The sequence below is a fragment of the Micrasema longulum genome, unplaced genomic scaffold, assembly GCF_059751315.1.
Source record: "Micrasema longulum isolate JH-2025_06_02 unplaced genomic scaffold, ASM5975131v1 h1tg000253l, whole genome shotgun sequence".
Taxonomy (NCBI): domain Eukaryota; kingdom Metazoa; phylum Arthropoda; class Insecta; order Trichoptera; family Brachycentridae; genus Micrasema; species Micrasema longulum.
The window spans coordinates 465,112-491,050 of NW_028277458.1; the positions used below are offsets into that span (position 1 = coordinate 465,112).

At 31.7% G+C, this 25,939-nt stretch overlaps 1 protein-coding gene across 2 annotated transcripts in view; it reads left to right on the forward strand.

Moving 5' to 3' along the window:
• Positions 1-25,939, forward strand: part of LOC148283201 (uncharacterized) — a 78,956-nt gene that overhangs the window by 4,613 nt on the left and 48,404 nt on the right. For both annotated transcript variants that reach the window (XM_088223877.1, XM_088223878.1), the window contains exon 2: positions 2,914-3,022. In XM_088223877.1, coding sequence (XP_088080003.1) covers positions 2,990-3,022 — 33 coding nt within the window. In that variant the 5' untranslated portion in view covers positions 2,914-2,989. The remainder of the gene's footprint in view (positions 1-2,913; positions 3,023-25,939) is intronic.

Sequence of the window (25,939 nt, forward strand, 5' to 3'; positions counted from 1 at the left end):
AGTAGTCGGCTAAATAGTTGTGGAGTTTTTTTTAGTTGACTTAATTTTACCGACCACATTTTATAAATTTTATATTTTTTTACGAATACGTTAAATGTCAACGATTGTATGTCATAATTTATTATCCAATGCAAAGCGCCAAAAAAACTACCATTTTAGTGCACTTTCGTATAAAAAACATTTTACGTAAGTATTTTTTATCGTTCGACAAACTCGTTTGCCATTTGCAATAATAACGAAAGCTTACGAGACAAGAATTTTTAAACTATCACAAGTCATTGGAGAGATTATTTTTACTACTTGTTTTTTTTTGTTGATAAATGTTGTTAGAGGAAATGGGGTCGTGATGGTTAAACAAACTAAATAAACTGTCCACTAAGTCGAGTATTTTGTTAAAATAAAAAGAAAAAAACAACACTCCTACTCAATTATTTATTTTTATTTTTACGTACCCAGTTTTATTTTCTACATTACATTTATTTAATATAAAAATATTATTAGTTGTGAAATATTGATTAGAAAGGTGGTTCTACACTGAAATATTTAATGTTCCTAGACTGTCACCTGAAGCATAAGGTTGATCACCTTACCTTCGTTTAACAGATGATCGATATTTGCCGCATTTAGTGTACCTTCCAAAGCAGTGCCCCATACACCATCGAGTGTTGACAAGGGTATAAATATCAATTGTTAGTTATTATTAATCACGTTATATAATTATAAATATAATATTCTATCAATTCGTTTTTTCTCTCTCCTTTTAGAAAAAAATAGCAAACAAATACATAAATAACATTTGAAAGGGGTGTTTCCAAATCTTTGTATACAACAACAGGTTTCAACAGGAGGTTATATAGTAACGCAGAAAAAAACATCTGAAATTATTGCGATTAGGTACACATACAGAACTCTCCATGGTGTATGGGTTAAGATACTTGACTCACGCCCGAAAGGTTCCAGGTTCGATTCCCTTCGATCCCTAGGTGTTCTGTGTAAAATAATAATAAAAATAAAAAAACTTTATTTTTCATTCCACCAGGACACGGGAGTCTATACAGTGCATTAATTAATTGATGTAAGCCCCAGTTTACCCTTCGCTGTGCACTCGTACAGTTACGTGACGTTTCACTTTCATATTCCTTTACATGGACAAAAAGTCGATTACATCAACCGATGCCTTATGTCGTTTTTTACCAAATATTTTTCGGGGACGGAACTTTCATAATTTATTAATACTTTCAATTAAAGAAATAACCCAGTTATTTTAAGTCTTTATTATATTAAGCAATCCTAGATTTGATCGACAGATTTGTTCACAAAATAATATTGTGTTGCCTAATCGTTCATACTTTCATATTGATTGAGAAAATAAAATCCTAAATTGTATTTAGTTTTATTTATTTATTATTTCTTTTTTTTCTCCTTTCTCCATGGGTATAATCCATTTACATTCTTTAATTTACGATATTTATTTATTTAGAAATCATTAAGCGAAATAAATTTATTTTATTTTTATTACATTTTTAATTATTATTTGTTTGAGAAATATTTGATTTCATAGTCCCTGATAAAATGTTGATTATTTTGTGTCTAATCAGTTAAATTCGTTTAACATATCGACTTAAGAATGCGGCAGTGGACATGGCTTGGACACGTGCTACGCATGCCTCAAGTTGCCTGTTCCAAACCGCCGTCCTGGAAGGCCGTCGATGACGATCTTTCTACTTTATTCGGCGGAACCAAGGGGCGCTAGATTGATGAAGGAGGGGGCAAAAGTGATGGCTGGCGATAGGGTCTCCTGGAGGCAACTGGTGATGTCCACTCGCTCCACTTAGGAGCGGATGTGTGTACATAATTAAACATTAAATACATCAACTTACTAATTCTATGACCAAAAACACTGATCTCAACCGTTATGAGAGTTTAACCAAAATCAATACGGCATTGCATTAGTAAACCGAATGCAACGTACTAAGATCATCTGTTACTCGAAGGAAAGCCGATCAGACTTTGAGCTTCCAGTCCAAGATCGATAAAATGCTGTAGTTGAAACAAAGTTTAATATCAATATTTCACATCTAACCTGCCAGTAATTGAACCCAGGACCTCGGAAACGATAGGCGGCATTATCTCTACTCATTTTTTTTATTCTGGATTTTTGCCCGAAAGCAGCTATCCGGGCGGAAACACCTGTCCAGGGTTCTGAACTGCGTTCTTTATCTGCCTAGACACAAATGCATGAATTAAATCAGCATTTATTTATTATTATCAATTTAGTAAAACTTATAACAGTATTTGATTAAAATTATTTATTGACAATTCTTGATGGAATTCCATTGTAATGATGTAATAACTTGTATGTCAGACATGTAAAATTTCCTACAAAAATGTCCTAAATGTATAATGTTTACCAGTCTGAAGATACCCATTAGACGGTGAAAGCGCTAAGTGGTCGTGTAAGTGGAAGTGTACCAAGTATTTTTAATTAGTAAATTATATGTAAATATAAGTTATTACACCATTATAACTGTATCTTTTATTTTTATGTTTTATTTTACAACCGCCACGATTTTTTTAATTTGATCATTTTTTATTACTCCGTCTGTGACGTCACGAGTTGTCGTCGGTATGTTGAGCTGACATTTAAAAAGAGAACCCCGTACATTTGAAAATACGCTTAAAAACACATAATTGAATGGCTATTCTAAAGAGTGGATGACCAGAACCCCTGACGTTTTAAAGTAGATAATATTTATGAAAACGTATTTTGATTTTTTTTTAATACGTTTTCAAGAAACTTCGCCTAACAATTAAATGCTATAATTTTTACCGCGTCTAAGAAAATATTTTTATATCCCCGTAGCACTGAATATCCTCATTCACAATTCCTTAATGATTTGATAATGATTTCAGGTTTGGGCTCTAAAACTCTGCTGTATTGGAGAACATATTTTCATTTTCCAGTCTTGTGAAAAATTCAAAAACAACCATGGGACATCTTTATATCGTATTCTGTACAATGGTAAGTTTGCTTTTTTTTATAAAAAAGTTACTCAAATATTAAAATGTTTACGGAGTTATAAATAATTCACTTTACACACTATATAAAACTCATCATTCTATTCATTAGAGAAATGTGGATGTTTAACCATAGGCGGAAATGCTACACAGTTTGTGAGTGGCCGGAGAAACGAAGGTCGGAGAAAGTACGAATCGCAAGAAATCGAGAACTACGAAATTTAAAATCCCTGAAATATATGACGAATAATAAAGCCCCAGATGGAGACAAAATTAAAATTAGGAGGTAGTAAACTAACTGAACGCCTTAAATATTTCTAGATAAATATTTAAAAAAGGAAAAGTACCCGATTTTTGGCAAAATGCAGAAATCAAATTATTGTTTTCGAAAGGCGGTAGTCACAATTTCGAAAATTAAAGGCCAATTAATCTACTGTCGCACCTTTATAAATTGTTAACAAAAATTCAAACTGATCGATTAACAAAAAAACTTTATTCCTATCAACCTGTAGAACAAACAGACTTTTTCAAAGGCTTCGGGACCAGAGACCATATCTATTCAATGCAACGACTCATAGAAAAGTCAACGAAATACAACATAACACTACATTTAGCTTTTATAGACTACCGAAATACGTTTGACTTAGTTGGAAAATGGACTGTAATTGAAGAACTCCAAAATGCCAGAGTTGATTGCCAAACTAGATTCATTAATAAGTCTGGAAATTGACAGGGCTAATAACTTATCATCAACCGTTCAAAATTATAATTTACACGCAGTGTAACATTTGGCATATTGTCTTTGTTTGAACATCAATATTTCTTCAATTCTCTTCTCGAAAATATTAATCTGTGTTACTACTACTACTACCATCACGCCATATCCCTTTAGAGGTAGGCGGAGAGAATGAACCGCCACACACGTCTATCCTGGCATATGTTCCTAGCTTTTTCCGCATTCATACATCTTGTCATACATGCCCTTCGGTTCTGTCTGCTTTTGAGATGACCAGACTTAAGATTTTGGTTTATCTGACCATGCCACGTATTCCTTGGTCGTACACGTCTCACTTTACCGTGCATTTTTGCCATATATACTTGTTTTGCCATGCTTTCGTCGTCCATTCGTTCTACGTGACCGAACCATCGCAGAGACCCTTTTTTAATCTTATCAATTAAACTTAACTCAGATTTACACTCTCGCCTGATTTCATCATTCGTAATCCTGTCATACATCGATTTCCTCCACATTCGATCAAGAGATCACATTTCAACCGCATTCACTCGGCTTTTATCCTTCCTCTGCCAGTTTCGTGTTTCACTTCCATCCATTGGGACAGAAATTCCGTTGTGCACTGCCAGTTTAGCGACGATTGACATGTTTTTATTAGTAATTACTGGGCTTGGTGCGCCGTTCATTTTGTTGCCCGCATTCACTCTCCTTTCAGCATCTTTTTCTACTCTTCTATCTCTTGAAAATATGCTTCCCGGATACTTAAATTCTTTTACTTGTTCAAGACATTCCTTGTTTACATTTATTATGCAGTCAGTAAGTGAATTTATGTCTCAAATAATAAATATCAATTTTGATAACTCCCAAGTACATACAATCCAGTCTTAGTCTACAAACATTTGGACAAATATTTTTGATCAAATCAGTTGGTCTGAGAAGAGTATAAAAATTGAAAAGTATTTTAAGACATTCCCTAGTACGTGAATAATTTAGCCAGATGAATCTCACCTAAAAGTCAACAGATGAAAGATTTGAAGAAATGCGGATGTTAAGGAATACATCGCGAAATAAAATTTCCGTGGAGTTGTGACGTAGTATGATGTCTGTTTAATTGAAATCGCTCACCTATTTTACATATTGATAAATATTACGAAGCAATAGACGTATCACTTTTGCTTTCTAAATATTACTATGATGCTACAATTCGAAATAGTATCCTACTTTCTCAAAGAAAGGTGACAAGTATGCAAACTTTACACCGTTACATAAATGTAGCATATCTACATAAATACATAATATTTGTACACATGGGTGGCAAATAATTTATACATTTGACTTGTGATCGAGATTTAACCCTTTCATATCTGAATTAATTTCGGTGGATTTTAAAAATATTCAGTGTTCTCTGTGAATAAAAGGAATTATTCTTTTTTTTTAGTAGTATATTTTTAAAAATTAGTAACTTTCGTTTCTTACGAAAATAGTTTCTTAAACTAATAACAAATCAGCAAAATTCCAGAAACATGTTATTAGTGTTATTATTTTACAATATTGTGTTTATTTATTATTATAACTAACGGCCGTTGTCAATTTGTACAAAATTAAAGTTAAATGAAAAGTTATATATTATTTAGAAAACATTAAGTTAATCGCTATGGTTAAACATAGTAAAAGTAATGTTTAGTAAAAAAAGAACAAAATATTTATGGTAAAACAGTGAAGTATAGAAGAAAAGTAGTAAAAAAGAGATGCATTTTAGGTTTGCAGTTCTGATGAAAAATGTTTATTAAAACATGCCTTTAATTTAATTTATAAAGACGTCAGGGCCGCGATTATGAACGGCTATTTTCATCGGTATATACTGAGACGGAATAAACTAATATAGATATTTATGTAGGAAAGTGTGTATATTTGTATGAAAATTCAAGTATCTTCGAAGGTAACCGGTAATTGAACATGTTTAGGAAAAAAGGTTGTAAAAACATATTCTCTTTTTCAAACAAGAAAATATGATTTTTCATTATAGATAGATACCATTGAAGATAATTTTTACTTTTCCAAAAGAATACGTACCCAGGAATTGGATCCAAAACAATTAAACCCACCGGACGATGGATAAAAACTAAAAAAAATATCTTTTATATCTAATGCCGACTACGTAGGATTATTAAGACAACCTTTATTTAGAAAAAAAAACTAACACGCCGTTTCCCCGTAGGGGTAGACACGGAGGATAGAACGCCATATTACTTTGTGTTTGCATACCAACCTCGCTTCCTCCCGAATTCATACATCTTATCATGCACGCGCGCCAGTAATTACGGCTTTTTACCATTTTTAAGAAAAATTACCTCTATATTTAATTTCGGTAGGTATGGAAATAAATAAACCTTAGATTCCGTGTACATTTGAATGAACTCCCGCGATAAAAACTTTTTTTTTATTGCCATAGTGTTTATTTAATTTTTTTATAAAGCCAAGGCATTCGGCGAATTAATTTTTTCCCAATGTACTAAAATATTCTTAAGTTAATCGTAATAATTCTCCATGAAAAACAAATTCCCGAAAGACAATTTTGAATCGGGTCGTGGTCCCGTGGCTAGTATTGCGGAATCGCGGATCAGAGGTCCGAGGTTCGAATCTTCCACTCTACTCTACCTTAACTTGATTTCCATTTTCTAATAGTCAAACTCGTCGAAAATGGTCGCCGAAATTGAAATATTTGAGCAAGCTATAAGAAGGCTAGTATAAATGGTTTTTTTTTAATAAAAAAATTAATTCTAAATTCTCTGCTTTTTTTAAAAACTCATTAAGAGAAAATAATACTTTACGGTGAAAATATTCGAGTAGTCTAGAATAAAAATGGTGTGAACATATTAAATCTCTACTTATGCACCTTGTACTGGTTTGAATTAATAACAAATAAAGTAGCATGATTGTTCACAGTGAGATAGTATATTTATGCAGGAAGAAGGTACGAGTTTAATAATCACCCGTAGAAAAAAACGTATTACTCGTTTTTATTAATATTTATCATATTAATATTTATTTGGAACATACATTTATAATATTATACATTTTTTAACCAAAGTACGTGTATTCACACACTTACATATTACCATATGCTTAAATGACACCGGTAATTTATTAATTTATTACTTCATGATAATAGACGATAAGTATTGTTGATATATTTAAACAGACATGAATATCATTTATATATTTCCTTAAGCAAAATGTTCTTCATCTCGATTATAATATAATAATATTAATAACCCCCAAGGGGGTTAAATCTAGTTCTTGTCTACAAAGATTTGAATAGACTCAAAAGATTGTCGATAATTATTGTCTTTATTTGTTTTATTGATTTAGCATTCTTATAATCTTTGTGTTAACTTTAATTACGTATAACTGACTCATCAATAATTTCGTTACTGTATCTAATTAGAAAGTAACATTATTTGATTCATTGTTCATAATTTTCTAAGAAAACTCTACACAAATAGTTTTTGAAAAAACTGCAATTCGCTTTCAATTTCGTAATATAACGCTTTTGTTTTACTGCCGTATATTACATCAACTATTTTATTGATCATAAAACATAAAAACATACATTTTTTCGAATTTACTATCATCCGCTTTGCAGTCACGATTTTAAATTTATTAATATGTGACACAAATGAAAGTGGTTTTATTTTTTAATACCCTTTGAAATCAGTGTATTTTAAAAAAAGGTCCGTTAATTTTTTCTCCGTTTTCCACATCCGCTCCTAAGTAGAGCATGCGGACATCACCGAACGCCTCCCGGAGGGCAGAGAGCCTATCCCACGTCAATTCCACGTCCCGCCGCGCCGATAGTTATCTTAAGATATATTTAGACTTCTTCCTGTTGTACTTTTCTCGCCTGCTGTCATAGAAATGAAAATAATAAAAGCTGGTAGGTTAAACAGTTTTGGTCAAATGCGAGGTCGGGATATTTTAAGCTAATTGATGTATTCCTAGAATTTTATTTTGTTTACCAGTACGGATGTTCACATCAAAACAAAAATAATTGTCAAACATTTAAAATACTTTACATGACTTGGTTTTGTATGGTAATTACATTTTTAAATATGTGTATCTTTAAATTGACATCAACCCTCTACAAAATGTTACAAGAAAAAAATTTAATACGACATTGGCCCTTTCAGACCAAAGACACAATACTCTCTCCTGACCTATTTCATATCAGATGAGAGAGAGGCGTTACCAGGTTTCAGATTCAGTGCCGGAATACGGCGTTTATTGGCAAAAACTAAAAATGCAATACAAAATAAAACAAAATATGTATTTGACATCAAATTGAATTGAAAGAAAACAATCAATAATAATCACAAATACCTGTTCTAAAGCTACATTTATAATAAACATAATATATATTATACACACTAGTATTTATTTATTAATTTATTTTATTTATTTATTCACATACTTCAGTTTATTTTACATTATTTGAGACATAAGTCCCAACTCGATGGGACTAAAAGTCCTGTGTTGAGATGGGACTAGCAATTAGTTGACACAGACACATGAGTATATCACCCACAAATATAGGATCAGAAACATAAAAAAATAATTTTTCAAAAATACATATTTACAAATATATATATATCTGGCACATCAATATGGTCAAACTCAAACATTCGGAAAATCATCAAGGAGTTTCGCAGTCAAATCCCTCCTTCTAAGGAAAATCCAGTCCTTAACTACACTCCTAAAAGTAGTTTTTGTCCTTGAGAACTTAATACGCTCTTCCAAAATATTGAACACTCTCGGTGCGATAAATGAGAGACGCCTCTGAGCAAAAGTCGTACAGGTTTTGGGCATGACATAATTCATGCTCTGGGAAAACCTTGTACGGACATTTTGCTGAGACCTCTCCCTATTTTTCGACCAGAAGTGTGTAAAGTCTGCTTTTAGGTACAGTTGTCTTATATCCAGCACCTTCATGTATTGGAACAACTACTGATTTGAAATATGTAGAAGATCTCACTATCTTCAGCGCTACGCAAAAAAACAGCTATATGATGTTAATCATGTTTATTGGGAAAAAAATCGCATGTAACTAGGTATAAAGAACATAACCTCAATGCAATATTATTAATGTAAGCTACATCATATCCGTATAATTTGTTAGATGACAAATATTTGAACAAACCTCAGTACAAAAAAAAACTATTTCAAACAAATAATGACTCGTTGTTAGTAATGTAGCACTATGTTAATGTATCTTTTTGTTCTTTGCATTTTGGAAATAATGTAGTGACGATATTTCGTCATTATTATGGTAATATATTTTATAAATACACAAAGCCTTAAAACTACCTACTGATAATTATAAAACAATGAATGATTCAGTAAAACTTTTACATTAATTCAGTATTTTTTAAAATATAAATGTCTGTGGAACTAATACAAACAAACATTTTAATTAATGTTATATCTAAGTCAAATTTTCAATAACAAAGAAGTCATCGAGTAAAACTAATTAATTTACAGAAACACCCCTAAAAACACCGTAAAATTAAAGCATTTCTCTTTTGTATTTTAAATAGGCTTCTATAATAAAAAGCAGCCACTTTAAAAACATTTTTTTATTTAAATAAATCACAATTAAAGCAAAAAGTACTCGCTTGATCTTGATTTTTAAATGACTTTTGACATTTCCCGATACGGTAATGTTAACTTTTTGACCATCTTTATCTATCTCCATATTGTTGTTATTGATATGTAGATACCTGCTTTCAGGAAGATTGGAAAAAATATTATAATTAAGTTAATTTTTCATAGTGGCAATATTTTTCATCTCAAAGGTCGCGTGATCTTTTGCATACGATCTAATTATCCCAAATATTTCAACCGAACAGCTAGATGCTGCTATATTAACACATAGCGGCATCTAGCCGTTTGGTTTAAAAACTGGCAGTTACATATAAAAATAATTCGCTTTCAGAGTTCACTTATTTCTCGCGTTTTTTAAATTGGCTTTCAAGAAAAAAAGTGGCCACCTAAAAACTATTATTTTTTTTCATAAATCTTAATGAAAGCAAAAATTGCTCTGATGATGATGATAATGATGTGTTTAAAGTGTTGAGGCAATATATAGATGTTTTAATAACAAACAACAACATTATTTTTTATTCAATTTCTCACATAACTAATAAGGAAATATCAATAAAAATATGTGAAATGGATTTAGAAAAATTAATTGAATTTTCAAAATCAATATGGATAAATGTTTTCAAACATAACGTTTGAAATCAAATTGTTTAAAAATATGTGTCTGCTAAAACGCGACATGTTTGACCTTGACCATTGTGACGTCAAGATTCGTGACGATGTTCTATTTCGATTTAAACGGTCACAAACAAAATTTTACTGAATCGTTCCGTATGAGGGGCGTGGCCAATGAAATGGACCGTTTTCGCGGGAATTTAAAATTATAAATTTAATAATAAAAATATTGTTTTTTATGCTTATTCATATATGAAAAAAATGGCTTTGCAATTTTGTTCGCACTTGATTCACCTTACAAATGAATATGAGCAAATCTTGACATACATGAAATATATAATATGTTTTAAATATGAACCACTCTTATTAAAAAAAAATATTCATATAAAGATACATATTCCAAAAATAATAATAATAACGTATCTCAACTCTATGAAGCCATGAGCCCTGTGTTGAGATGGAATACAACATAATATAAAGTAAACGCATGCATATTGAAGAATACTACAAATAAAAAGTATTGCATAAACACAAATTTTAATAAACATCTAGACATCACGCTTAAAAGTTAACATTTATAAATCAATACAATGTCTCTCAGCAGTCTCTTGCAATAATCTCTCCCCTTAGATAAAAATGGCTTTCGTTTTGGAGAACTTAATATGTTCATCCAGGACATTGAACACTCTCGGGGCTGTAAAAGAGAAATTTCTCGAACGTCATATGTTTTTAGTATTGTAGGATTTTAGTTGTTGAGGGTTGAAGCTCCTACCCCAGTTAGAGATTCACTGAAGACATGAAGTTGCTGTTTGAATGCGGAATTATTACAAGGCGATTAAAAAATGAATTGAGTCGCGTGAGTGTTACGGTGATGAGGAGTTGAAGAGACTGCATTTGAACTACATGCTGGAACTGTGTGACTGCATTGAACTGCACTGACTGGGCGTTGACTGCGCCCTGTGGTCTCTTTATACGTTACGTTCCTTTGTTCTTCATATCTCTTTAGTAGGAACGATGTAAATGTACTGTAGGACGACGATCTCATTTTTATGTGCAATACTATTAGAGTTCCATAATATGTTGTATTGGATTCTATAGGAAATGCTGACTCGCTTCATCGGTAATTCCTCTATTTCAGGTAAAATGATTTAGCACGTGTGTGTCATCGATCATGGACTATAAACCCCACAGTATTGAATAATTCAAATTTCAGGAAAACCTCGTACGGGCATTCTACTGGGATTTCCTCTTGTATGACACATGTATTCGTCTGAATGTGACCAAGTACGAACTTGACAAAATTAGTAAAATAAATTCTGCATACATAATAACTTTGCTTTAAAAACAAATGTTTAAAATATAATATTGGACAAATACTAAGGACACGAAACGTCTTCTCAAAAGTCAACAAAGCATTTTGTATCTTGTCCGTGTATTGATATTCAACGTTGTGTAGTTAATCCGGTCTCGTGGTGTAGTGGTCAGCGCGTTTGCTTACCATGCGAGAGGTCTCTGGTTCGATTTCTGGCATGGTTGAGATGAAATATTTATTTGAAAGGGTGTTTTCACATCAGAATATTTCATCGTCCCTGGACTGGTACCTGAAGCGTAAGACTGATCATCTTACCTTCATGTAATAAAAAATGATTAAGATACACTGCGATTGGTGTACCAATGGAATGCCCTATGCACCATTAGGTGCGGAAAGGGAATAATGTTGATGATGATGATGTAGCCATCGAGTCAAAAACACTTGTTGTTGTTGTAGTTAATTCGGACAAGGATACTATATTTAGTGTTTTTTTAAGTAACATATTTACTAACTAACTAACTACTAACTAACCATCACGCCATTTCCCCGGAGGGGTAGGCAGAGAGGATAGAACGCCACACCACTCTGTCCTGGCACACTTCCTTTGCTTCCTTCACATTCATACATCTTCTCATGCACGCACGTCGATTATTCCGACTTTTCACATGACCACTTTCAAGAATTTGTTGTACTTGATCATGCCATGTCTTTCTCGGCCTTCCTCGACTTCTACAACCAGACACATTCGCATCATAAATCTTTTTAGCCGTTCTTTCATCATTCATTCGCTCCACATGACCGAACCATCGCAAAAGACCTTTCTTAATTTTGTCGATAATGCTTAACTCAGCCTTGCATTCTGCTCTAATTTCGACATTAGGGCACCTATCATACATTGTTTTTCCGCACATTCGCCTGAGGGATCGCATTTCAACAGCATTCAGTCTACTTTAGTCCCTTTTTTTCCAACTCCATGCTTCGCTTCCATACATTAGGGTTGGTACCAGAACTCCATTATGAACTGCTAATTTAGCCTCTTGCGATAGACACTTATTTGCTACGACAGACTTTAAGGCACCATTAACTCTGTTACCGGCACTAACCCTCCTTTCAATATCCTTGTCCATATTTCCATCTCTAGTAAACATACTACCCAGATATACAAATTCTTCGACCTGTTTCAAACTATCTCCATTTACTACAATCTTACATTCAGTCATAGTTACATTTCTTTCAAAGACCATGACGTTCGACATATTTACTGTTTTAAAAAACACCTAGTGAGGTTTATATTAGGATGGAGGATTAAACCGAACCTTTTAAACGACTTTTGCTCAGAGAAATTTTTCTTTTGTGGCCCAAAGAATGTTCGATGTCCCGGATGAACATATTAAGCTCTCTAAAACGAAAGCCATTCTTAGGAGAGGTGTACAAGTTTGGAGTTTGTCTCAGGAAAAAGACCATTACAGGAGACTGCTGCGAGATGTTGTATGAATTTATACACTTTTAAGTGTGTTATCCAGATATTTATTAAAAGATATGTTTATGTTATCATTTTAATATAAATTTTTTCCATTAATTAAAAATTTACATGCTTCAAATTTCTATTAAGTTGTATCCCAACTCAACACAGGGCTCTTAGTTTTATAGAGTTAGGGATACGCTATTTTTTTTGTAATATGTAGTATTTGTATAAATTAATAAATAAAAAAAATGATTTTATCACAATAAGTAAACTTGCAAATAGCAAATGTAATTTTTTTCTCAGCTGTCATAACAGCATATACTCGTATATTGGGCAATTCCTAAAATTATGATGTTTGTACGAAACTCATTTTTACACTCGGCGAAAGTGTGAGAAAATGTTAGTGTATGAGAGGTAGGTAGATGTTTAATAATTATACATATTTAGTATATTATTAACAAGATTCTTTCATTTCCGTGATATGTTTATAGCACCGTATTTACATTGTTATACCAAATGTCAAAAGACCAAACTTTAAAAAAAAAATCACAATAATATTATTTTTTTTCAATGGAAGATTCAACAGCCACTCATAACACATAAAAACTCCAAAGCTTGTCTGATAAAATTGGCCATGGAAATAACATAAAACATAAATGATGGGATGCGCCTCAAAACAACACGGTACTCGCCATTTAAAACTAGTACGGTTTAGTCAATCAAACTAATTTAGTGTTTTGGTTTTAAAAATCCACAAATTAACCATTCTCTAGGGGGTAAATTCAAAATAGCACCCCTGGGTCCGTATAACAATAGAAAGTTTACGTTTTGCTTCAATTTTATCAACAGAGTAAAATTAAGTTTTCCGTATGAAAAACAGAACACGCATACAATTTGTTTTTTAAACATGTTCAATTACAGGTAATTGACGAAGATACTTTATTTTTTATACAAATATACACATTTGGGCACATAAATATCGATTTTACTTTACACCGTCTTGATAGGTACCTATGACGATACCGTTTATAATCGCGGCCCTGAAGCTCCTCCTTCTATACCCTCTCTAACCCGTCAGTACCTTACAAAACTTTGAAAATATCTTGTTTCTTCATAATTAACCTTAACTGGCAACATATTGAATATTTTTCCCTAGAGTTAATGAAAACTATTTTGACCCATACTCAAAGGTACGCCAAGAACTATTCATTTGTCTTTTTAGTGGCTTCTAAGTTTCCGGGCCTTAAAGATAGAAACGTTTTAAGCATTCCTTTACCTACAAACTACACTACATGCGAGGTATGACGCTTCTCAAAGCAGGAAATGATTGCTGCACAAACGCCCTTCGTAATCATATCATGTTGTTGAATTTGATACGCCCAGTATCTGCTCAATATAATACGCTAATATCCTTATCTCATATGACAATCTCTATAGTATTACTCTTATTCGATACAGAAAAATCATCAGGTGGATATTATAGCATAAAGAAACATTTTGACATCATATAATATCTGCTGGACAAAACATTTTACATGCTTAGCGATCATGAATGGATCTTTTGTTTAGTTATTATAACTATTCAAAACTTTAGAGGATTTTTACAAAACATTTTCTAATACTGATTACCCGAATATACAAAAGAAAACAACAGTTAAATTACCTAATGTTAAAAAACATTTTACAAAATAATTCTGAAGTATAAATAGAAACAAATATTTACTTATGATTGACATCATTCATAAATAATAAATATTCAAATATACACATTTAAAAAAAGTGGGAGAGCCCCAATAGGCCAAATAAATAATGAACTTAGGTCGTGGCGCGTGCGCCCGGAAGCGGAGCATAATGCTTTGGCAAAAGCACATGGTGAGCACCATACGAAGGGACTACTAAAGAGATATTTGCAAAAGTTTTCTTTCGCTCTAACGAAACTCACTCATGGAAAAAAAGAGTTTATATTTTTAGCTTGAATCCAGGATAGTGCATGTTTTTTAAAAGAAAGAAAATTTGGATAGTTTGGAATCAATGAAATATTATCAGTAAAAAAATAATTAAACATTTTTGGGTATGCATGTCTCTATTTCTAACACGCGATTCCTTCAAACTGGCGGCTGAAGCGTAAGACTGATCACCTTATCTACATGTAACATATTGTTAAAATATAAACAATTTGAAAAATCGCGTGTCTCAAATGCATCCAAACCGTCAATAATTGGCTAATATCAAACAGACTCAAACTCAATCCATCTAAAACTGAGCTTCTATTGACAGCGACAAAAAAGCGACAACGTCTTTTAGACCGATCTCCAATTTCAATCACAGGTTGTGATCTTACCCCTTGTATAAATGTTAAACAACTGGATGTTCATTTAGATTCAGATTTTTCTCTTCATTCTCGGGTCCATAAAACGGTAAGTACTGGTTTCTTCCATCTCCGACAGATCAAATCCGTGTGGAGAAATATTCCTATAGACGCAACTAAAGCTCTTGTAAATGCTTATGTCGTTTTGCGTCTAGATTACTTTAACGGAGTTTACGTAAATCTCCCAAAATATCAAACTAATAAACTTCAATCTGTTTTTAATGCAGCAGCGATGCTTATTACGGGAGTAAAAAAATATTCTCACACCTCACATCTTCGAGATTTGCACTGGTTAAAAAGCCCTGAGAGAATAAAATACAAACTTTGCTGGTCAGTATTCAAATCCCTTCATGAAATGGCTCCAAAATACCTATCGGACCTTTATATTAGGGAAAATACATGTCGAAGATAATCTACTCTTAGGTCAGCATTTGATTCAGGAAGAGGAAAACTTATCGAAATCCGGCGCTCCCCAAACATCACAATTGGAGATCGCACTTTCGCCGTTGCCGGACCCTCTGCCTGGAACCAACTGCCTTCAAACTTACGAATCATCGACAGTCTTAGTCAGTTCAGATCCCAATTTAAATCTCACTTCTATAAAATAATCTGAATAGAATGATATAACATACCCTCAATTTTAAATCAGAAAATATAATATGTCACTTTAGTTTAGTTAGAATGTAAGTTTCAGTATACAATTGTAAAGCGCCCTTGAGGTGATTTTTCACACAAATGGCACTACATAAATCAGCCAAGTATTATTATTACTATACGCTTGATTTGGTGTACCAATACAGTGCCCTCTTCACCGTCAGGCTTAAATAAGGATATTTTATTTATTTTTTTTTGTACGCAATATCCACTAAAAATACCGTGTACCCCAGTGGGTAACCCGTGCCAAATCGATAGTGATGTTTAATAAAGAAAAAAATAAGTCGACAATATGTCAGTACAAAAGAACAATAATGTAAAATGTAATTAATTTATGACTGTATATTGATTAACTATTTCATAAGTAAACAATGCAAATGAAATGACAGTATTACAAAATGCTTATGTACTAATAAAACGGTGTCACATTACATGAAATGCTGTCTATTGTTATTGTTATTAAGGTAAACTAGTTTTACCTAACTGCCTTGCTGAAATAAGTACCTTGCACCAACAAACACCTTTCCTTCAATCAGATTTAAACATATTGCCTCGGTAGGCTGGTATATTTTTGCATGCGATATGTTTTGTTGTTGCTTATATTAAAGATATGAGAAATAGCAAACTCAATGAAAATAAGGAGACGTGGCAGCAAGTTTTTAAAAAAATAAACATTAGCAATAACGTCCAAATCGCTATATTTTTCAAACCGTAAGAAAACATTAAAAATAACATCGGGTGACGCAGTTTAATTCTTTAAAGTTCTCAAAAAATACTGCATCTACACTGAATTTCAATTAAAACAATTAAAAACAAGTAAGTGACTTAAAGGAGAAGCACCAAAAAGGAGTTTACAAACGGAAATCCACTTATCGTCGTCGCGGGCAATATCATAATAATATGCATTTTTGATGATGGGTCGAATGAATGTTTTTTAAGGGTTTATTGGATACAAACAAACAAACCACAGCGCAGTTTCCCCCCTAAGGGTAGGCAGAGAGGATAAAACGCCCTTAAGATGTTTAATGAGTTGACTAAAGATATTAGGGAAGCTGGGTCTATCGCATCGTTTCGAGGGTTGGCGATGATTTTTGTTAAAAACAAACATCCACATAGGCAGATCTAGAGTGTCATCGAAAAGCGTCCCAATTTCGAAAACACTGCTTTGTTTTAAAATTATTTTTGTATATATGTTTATTAGTTAAAGTATAACAAGGTGTTAATTTTTTTTTCGTGCAACTATCTAAATAAATACATTGAATTACATATCACTCTGCCTGTGCATACATAACTTGCTTCCTCTACATACATATATAAATCTTCACGTGCTCGCGCGCCGATTACATATTCCGACTTTTGACATCTCCATCTTCAAGTACTAATTGGATTTGGTCATGCTATTTTTTTCTTGGTCTTCCTCTATTTCTGCATCCACCGACATTCGCATCGTCAATTTTTTCAGTCGTTCTTTCGCTATTCATTCGTTTTTTTATTTTTATTTATTTATATACACTTTATATACATGTACAATTTGTATACATAAAAGAACGGGCATATTGCCTTAGGGCAATTTCTTTTTACCTACCCAAACCGTTCAGTTTGAGAAAATTACAAGTACATGGATATATTTTAACAGAATCTTATAATTTTATACAACATTCGTTCTAGATGTCCGAGCCAACGCAAAACTCCTTTCTTGATTTTGTCGATAATGCCTTACATAATGTACGGATCTCGACGGATAAATAATATTATTTTATGTAATTATTACGACGACTGTCATTAAGTGTTTTTAAATTGGCATTTAATTTCCCATGAATTAAATATCTTCTTTTAGTGGATCGATTGTAAAAATTAATTCGTTTTTTTTACCATGGCATAAAGGGGGACATATCAATTGTTTTCTATTGACATAATTCACAACATTCGAATAGCATTCTCGCGACTCGGCGATCGAACAACTTTATCTGTGGCTATTAATAAGTATTAATTACGGTAAAAATCGACGTTCTTTCAACGTATAAACAACAAAAAAATATAAAGCGTTTCTCCCGGAAATGTCTGATTTTAAAAAACTCCGTCCGCAGGCTAAAATTACAATTTAAGAAACTTTTAAAATATTTTTTTTCCTTTTGCACTGTACTCTTTTTTTCCACATCAATTCATTTGAAAAACATAAATCTAAAGTCTACGACATTGATCCTTCCGGTTCTGGAGAGTACTATAAACAAATTACAACCCCACCATAGCAAAGTATTTTTGGTATCAAGTATGTTTGATCGGAAAATGCTCTTTTTTTATTATTTTGTTTTGTATTACAGAAGGTTTCAATGTAACTTATGGTTTTTATATTTTAATTTCTTTACAAAATCGAAAGCTCGTACTATATATCTAGATACTTATAAAAAGGGTTTACATAAAAATATCACTTTTTCAAGAAAATTTTTAAAAGTATCTAAGGTCTATGAAATAATCCAGTAATAATTCTTGCAAAAACGGTAATTCCATTGGCCACGCCCCTAATATGTCACGATTCATGTTTATTTGTTCTTTACCATTGAAATTTGTTAAGAACATTATCACAAATTTTGACGTCACAACAACCGAGCCTAAACACGTCGCGTTTTTCTTGCAACGTATTTTTATTAAATTTATTTTTTACCCAAGTATGAAAACATTTCTCAACACAATATCCATATGGATTTCGAAAATACAATTAATTATTCTAAATCCATCTCATATATTTTGATCGGTATTCGTAGTATGCGATATTTCCCTATTTTTAATTAAAGCCTATTTCGCGGAGTAATATTTTCTGATCTTTCGCCACCTACCTGATGTTTTACGGTAAACATTTGTTGATCTAATTAAATAGGTGTCTCTCTGCAACTCTGGGAAGTACCGCTCTACCACGAGCGCTCTAGCAACAGTGAAAGTGGCAGCTGACCATATAAACATGCGGAGTATTCCTCCCAGCTCTGCACTTCGGACATGTTCATGTCCAACTTGTTACACCGGTTTTAGTACCACCGACCGCAATTCTCGGACAAACGTGGTATGACGTCATGCTGCAGAAACTTCCGCGCAGATGTATGACGAAAAATAATAACTGTCTCGGGAGATGAGCGTGGTGCTGCATCACTGAGTCGTAGGTCGGTAAACAGTGGTCATTCAACAAACATGATAATTTGTACGTAAACGTTTCTTAATCATTCTTTTTTTAATACATTTTCTTTCCTAGCTTGTTCCACTCGTTTCGTTGCGACGGATACATCGCACACGGGGGTTCCGTTTTAAATTATTCATGGTTCTATCAATAAGAAAATAGGTTTTTCCTGGAGATTTTTTTTCGGAATACAGAAATAAAATTATCCCCATTATACATTAAGGATGTTTCTACAGAAGCTTTATTCAAATCCCGCCTGAACAAACAATTCTTTTCTCTTCTTTAGTATCTCCTCTTTTGCTTTTATATTATTTCCTTTTTCTCGTTGAAGATACGTCCCGATATTAATTGATTTACGAATAACTATTGCAAGTTCTATTTTAGTAATTATTTCATTTTTAATATCGCCTTTTATTTTATTTATATTGATATTTTTGTAGATTTTTCTAGATAAAACTTCTAAGGTAAAGTTGTAAATAAAATTATCAATAAAACTTCTCGGTTTAATTTTACTTTTGTCTCATTTTGACCAACGAGCGCTTTCGCCTAAGAAAGCATTTAAGGGACTGACAAATTGCTTACAACATTTTGAACTTTTCAATTATTTGTTACAAGGTTTGGTTTCATAAAAAACCTCACGTAAATATCTTATTAAGACACAGACAACATAAATATGATTACAACTGGTTTGCAAAAACTGTTCAAACTTTGTAACAAATATTATGAAAGTCCAAAATGTTGTAAACAATTTACCAGTCCTGAAGATGCCTTCTTAGGCGGAAGCGCTCGTTGGTCAAAATTAAATAAAAGTACAACTAAACCAAGATATTGTATTTATAATTTTATGTTGATCATTACCTTTAACTTTATTGGTCAATTAGAAGAAACTACCATTTGGCATTAAGCCCGCCGATGTGAGTGCATAAATAATAAACAAATCGTTTTGTATTCCAACTAAACGGTCACTAGAACTGTGTAGTAAAATGAATTAGATTCAATCGAAGGTCAAAACTAGTACGCCCACTGACATATGACCTTTTTTGTAACACGATCTATTTTTTATGTATTTTTCCAACGACTTACCCATGAATTTTATTTCGTTTTTGTTACAGATAGGCAACCGATAGATAAATAATTCCATTCAATTAATTTTAAATTCGACCTTTGCAAATAAATTATTCAATTCATCCACATAAATATCCAGTATATTTGTCTATCTTGCACTTGCCTTTACTTTTCATATGGCAGTGTTGTTGTTGCCTGGTATTATATTTGTGTATGACAGATTATTGGTCAATGTATATCATTGTATTGCATATTTTGTGTAAATTTTTTACCGTCTCAATTTTCGTCAATTATTTTATGTCAAACTGGCGAGTTTTCTCCTTCAGTTCAGTAGAGGAAATAGGCTAATATACCTATTCCTTTAAGCGAAACATCTTTTTATATATTTTTTTATTTACAATTATGTAAAATCTACAGTCATATATTCAATGATACAGTTATAGTTTAAAAGATACTTAATACCAGACTAAAAATGATTTCATACTTATAATTGACAATATTTGTGCATAAGTTATATTACAGGAGAATTGACAAAAAATTAAAGGTTTAATATCTAGGGTAAAACAATCAATGATTGGCACTTAGAGCGTATTGATTGAGTCGATATTTATTTGTAAATTAAACTATTATAATTTGAATATAAACGTTTTTTCTTGCATCAACAAATGTTAGTTGATTTTAAACTTTTAATTGATATTCAGGGGATCTTTCAATTTTTAAAGATAAATAAAAACGATTGAAAATAAACTATTTTTTTCATTTATTGGCACCTCTAGTTATTAATTGCCACAGCATTTTTGTCAGTTATTGACACCTTTAAAGTTTCCGTGTATATGGAAAAAAATAAAAGACGTGGTATTTTTTATAATTATTGGATGGATTAATACTATTACAAAAAGACAAAGCATAACTGAATCCGAATCAGACAAAGATAGCAATGCTCTTTCTATTTAAAAAGTGGTCTTAAATTTTTTTGCTTCGTAGTATTTCTTTTTATATATAAGCCAATCCTTTTTGTACTAAATGCTAAAATAATTCACTTTATTTGTCGCAAATTATAAATTAACAAAATATCAATAATGCATGTAAAATACTGATTGGCATGTGTCAATTATTCAAATATTAACGAATAACGCTATAACATGTTAGTTATTGGCACAGTGCCAGTTTCTGATTTTGTACATTTCTTCTTTGTATAGTTGGCACCCATTACAAAAGAATCTTACCAAAATCATCACGTTTGATAGAAAACTAACTTAGTAAACATGTATTTGATCACTGGAAAACATAACATAGTTCATTTTTGTACTCTCCTTGCTGAAAATAAAAATTCAACACATCTCTATCCTTAAAAAATCTTAAGAAACTCTCGATTTCTCGCACGTTTTAGTAGAACATACTGACAGACAGTTTTAAATAGAAATACCATCATAATAACAACGACTAATTGTGGCCAGTATTTAAGAATATAATTAAACTGAATAAATTTAAGTACTACGTTTAAAATACTAAAATTACTAACCATCTTTTTTGAGTTTGAATAAGAGAGGGCCAATTACCGGGGGGGTGGCGACAATACCCTGGTTTACCCTATGTCTTTCTAAATTTGAAATAAAGATTGTATTGCCTTTACCTTTCATAACTTACCAACAACCATAATGCATGTATGCTGTCGCTAATTTTCTTTTGAATTTATTAATATTCAAGTTGAATATATCGCTCGCATTGGCTTCAATAATGTCATTATGCAAATTGCAAATTCTGTTTGAATGATTTTTTTGCTGCATTTAGTGTTAACGTCAGGACAGTAAAAAAGATGGTGTAACGGGTATGTTTAGAGGGTACCTAAAAATTTAAAAAAATATTATTGCCATTTAAAAGCTTAAATAAAAACATTTAGTCAGCTATCTGTCGTCTAATATTTAAAATATTATACTATTAAGTTCTTTAATATATAAAAATCGATTATTCATTTCACTTTCGTTAATGTATGTCGTGTGTTAGCAAAAACCCTATTTATTCCAATTTTATTCATACATCGTGATTTCAAAATATTAAATTGAACAGGAATTTACGAACAACGAACTTTTATAAGCGTTATTAGAGCGATTTGTTTGATATCAATTCGAATAAACAACATTTTATAAAAACGTTAAAGCTACGAAAAATGTATAGGTATATAAATATGTACTATGTAGTATTTTGTAAATGTGATTTATTATCCACGTCTAGATTGGCAATACCTAATGTCCTAATAATATCCTGCACAATCAACTTAACGATACCTACTTAATAAAATGTATCGTATATTTTGAAACTCATGAGAAATATTTAGATAGTGTTCCGAGATAATGCGTTATAGTTCTTGACCTTTTAAAACACCACTATTGACTTTTTAAAATAAATCATAAAACATTTTAAAGTTAAGTGGGTAATACCGTTATTTTGTTATCATACGATACGGTTTGGACTAGCTACAATCGATTTCTAACTTTATTGTCAGAAGGTATTTTTTTTATAAAATAATAACGAACATATAGTAAAAATACGTAACAGATATATAATATTGTATCTTACATTTTATTGAAATGCATGTAAAATTTATTAACTTAACTTTAAATACGTTAACTGTATACGTATATAAAGTGTTTAAATAAATAAATATTTTAAGAAAACCCGATATATCGACATCCTGATGTGTTTCATTATATCTGAAAATAAAAATGGTATTATTTATTGTTATAACTTTTGAAATTTTGGTCAAGGGTTACGCAAGTAAGTTTTCATTGGTAACGTTGTATATTCTATTGGCTTAAATGACACGTGCTGCCGATGCATAAGAAGAGCCTTAACCCGAGTTGCCCATTGTCATACCCGCGGACTCTCACGTCCTGAAAGACCGTCGACGACAGTTTTTCGGCTGCCCTCGGCGGGACTTGGGGATACGGGTTTGACGTTGGAAGAAGCGAGAGTGCTGGCTGTCGATAGGGTCTCATAGACACGTCAGCTGATGTCCACGCTCTTCAGAGAGGAGCGGATGTGGCAAAAAGAAGAAGAAAAAATACCAAATACGAACATTAATTACGCTATGTCTTACTTGTGATATTTTCAAATATATTTCTTTAATATTTGAAAAGGTATGTCGTATTTATGTAATTATGTAGTTTTGTTGCCTTGGAAAAGCTTTTATTATCTGTCGATTTCCAATGAACAAAGGATACGGAGAATTCAATTTGTGACCTAAATATGCCTTAGGTACTCGAACTTCAGTTAGAAGTAATCGGTAACGAACATTACAATCTTATTACCAAACTAGATTACGTAATCCTTCAGTTATAGATCATTCATAAATATACCTACGATAACAAATTGGTACCGATTTTAATTTACATCTCGTAATGTGTTTAAATAAGAATATATATATATATATATTAAAAGATCACTTTTTTATTTATTTATTTAACAGATTGTTTACGAAGTAATTCTAAAATTACAAACGTTTTGTACATACGCAATTAATAATAACGTTTCCACCTCGTTTGAAATCTTGTGTTAAGAGAGGGAATTCGCTTTACATTTTTCATTTATATATACATAGGTACACTAGTGGACCCGACAGACGTTGTCCTGTCCGAACGTTGGCATTCCTGCTATTAGCACGGAACAATACTTTTCATTGATTAGTAGGTACCTAGGTACTTGTTTATAGTTGAATTCCAAAACATAAAATAAATATTTTTTTCAAATATGGCATTCATTTTGCAAACGTCAAACTCCGGTCGTCTCACCAACAAAGGGGTGTACTTATGTGAGAATACGATTTTTAAAAATGTATTGAATTTAATATTGTTTAAGTATTACTGAAAATCCAGTAAAAATAGATAATTGAGTAGAAATTATAAGGAATTTAAGTGAAGAATCTAATTGAGATCCACAAAAAACAAATGCTTTTTGTAAACATTCAAAAACAAACTTTTTTTATACACAAAAAACAACACCTTTCTTTATTTTTGCACATGCATTCTCCTCGAATACAACCGTGGTAGATCGATGAATAAAACATTTATGCTCCTAACTTCTTTTTTACATATTCGATTGAAGATTTAAATATCTACGAACACGCTCAGCGCAAAGATATATATTTCTTTGAAAACTTCACGTAAATCGGTTAAGCCGTTTAGGAGGAGTACGGTGACATCACATGTACATATAAATTATATTTATAAAGATAGGTACCAATACATATTATATTTTATTTTCACTTCATTTTTATTATCTAAAACCGATTCCTTAATATCATTTATGTTCAAAGTAATAACTTTGTGGTCTAACATTTGAATTGATGTGAGTAAATATTAGCATAAAACCACTGACCGTTAGTAAATATTTTACTACTTACCGTAAGTGGTTATAGCTATACTAATATTTACTAACATTAATCAGACTTCTTAAAATAAGATATTATATTCTAAAATATACACAATTTACTACTGTATGGAGTTCAAGATAAGGTGGGTCTCATATATACATACATAATATATGAAAATTTAAATGTTTTTTTTTTACACCAACTTTACTACTAAACACTGTTCTATCTTTTATTGCTTTATATTGTATTTTTTGAATTTTATGTTGTTTATTTACTCATGTTTTATATAACATTTGAGTATATAAAAGCCTTATGGGCGTGAAAAATTAATAAAATAAAAAATGTATTGAGTTTTTCTAATGACATTTCTTGGTAGAACTGCATTTTAATTATAACAATAAAAATACGTGTATAGTTTTATTCCACTTTTATTTACAATTTTTACTAGTGCCCGGATTTCATCGTGACCGACATCGTCAGACTGTTAGGAGACTAAACAAATTTAAATGAAATATGCAAGTACAAGCAGGGGTTGTAGATCATGGTTTTTTTTAGTATAATTAATTTTAATTTTAGGAATAAAAGAGTTTAAACTAAAATAATTTAAATATGAAGTAATAACAATTGTATGAATTTTAATTTTGTTTGAATGTAACATATACAGGGTGTTTTTTAAACCCTGTCACATCCGAAACCACGATGATCAGTATGGACAAGAAGACATATTGGCATATTTAAAAAAATATTTAGAACAAAAAAAAATTAAAAATAAAATATTCTAAAAAACCAAATGGTTGTTTACTTCTGCAGAGGAGAAGTAAGAGGAGCGCGATCATACGGTCGTCAGCGTATCAGACTCCCCCTCGTTTCTCCCCTGCAGAAGTAAGCAACTCTTTGCTTTTTTGGATATTTTATTTTTTTAAGTCTTATTCGTTCAAAAAAATATTTGAATGTCCCAATATGTCTTTTTGCTCATACTGATTATCGTGGTTTCGGATATGACAGGGTTTAATGAACACCCTGTATAATAAAAACTGATGTAAAATTTATAATTTTATGATGTTTTATAATAAAAATGAACTTGAATTATATGTATTCAATTTTTTTAAAACTATAACAGGGGTCGCTGGTTGGTAGTTCCTTCGACAGCCATGTCCCCGGTCCCGAGAGTAATTAAGTGATTCTCTGAAAGCAAAATTCCCGGCCGTTAATTCTGATCGAGTAGTGTTATTGTTTGTATTTTAATGGATACAATAATCGGGAAGAAACGCGTATTATTAACTGAATTGTTTTGCTCAGATAAAATTATTGAACGATCCAAATAGAAATTTGTTTAGCCTCCCACCAGCCTGACGATGTCGGTCACGGCAAAACCCAATCACTGGTAAAAATAATAAATAAAAGTGAATTAAACCTTCGTACCTTTTTTATTAATATAATTTAATGCTTTAATATTTAAAACATTTAAGTTTGTAAGTAAAAATTATTGATGGAAGTTCATTGTAATTTATCATAT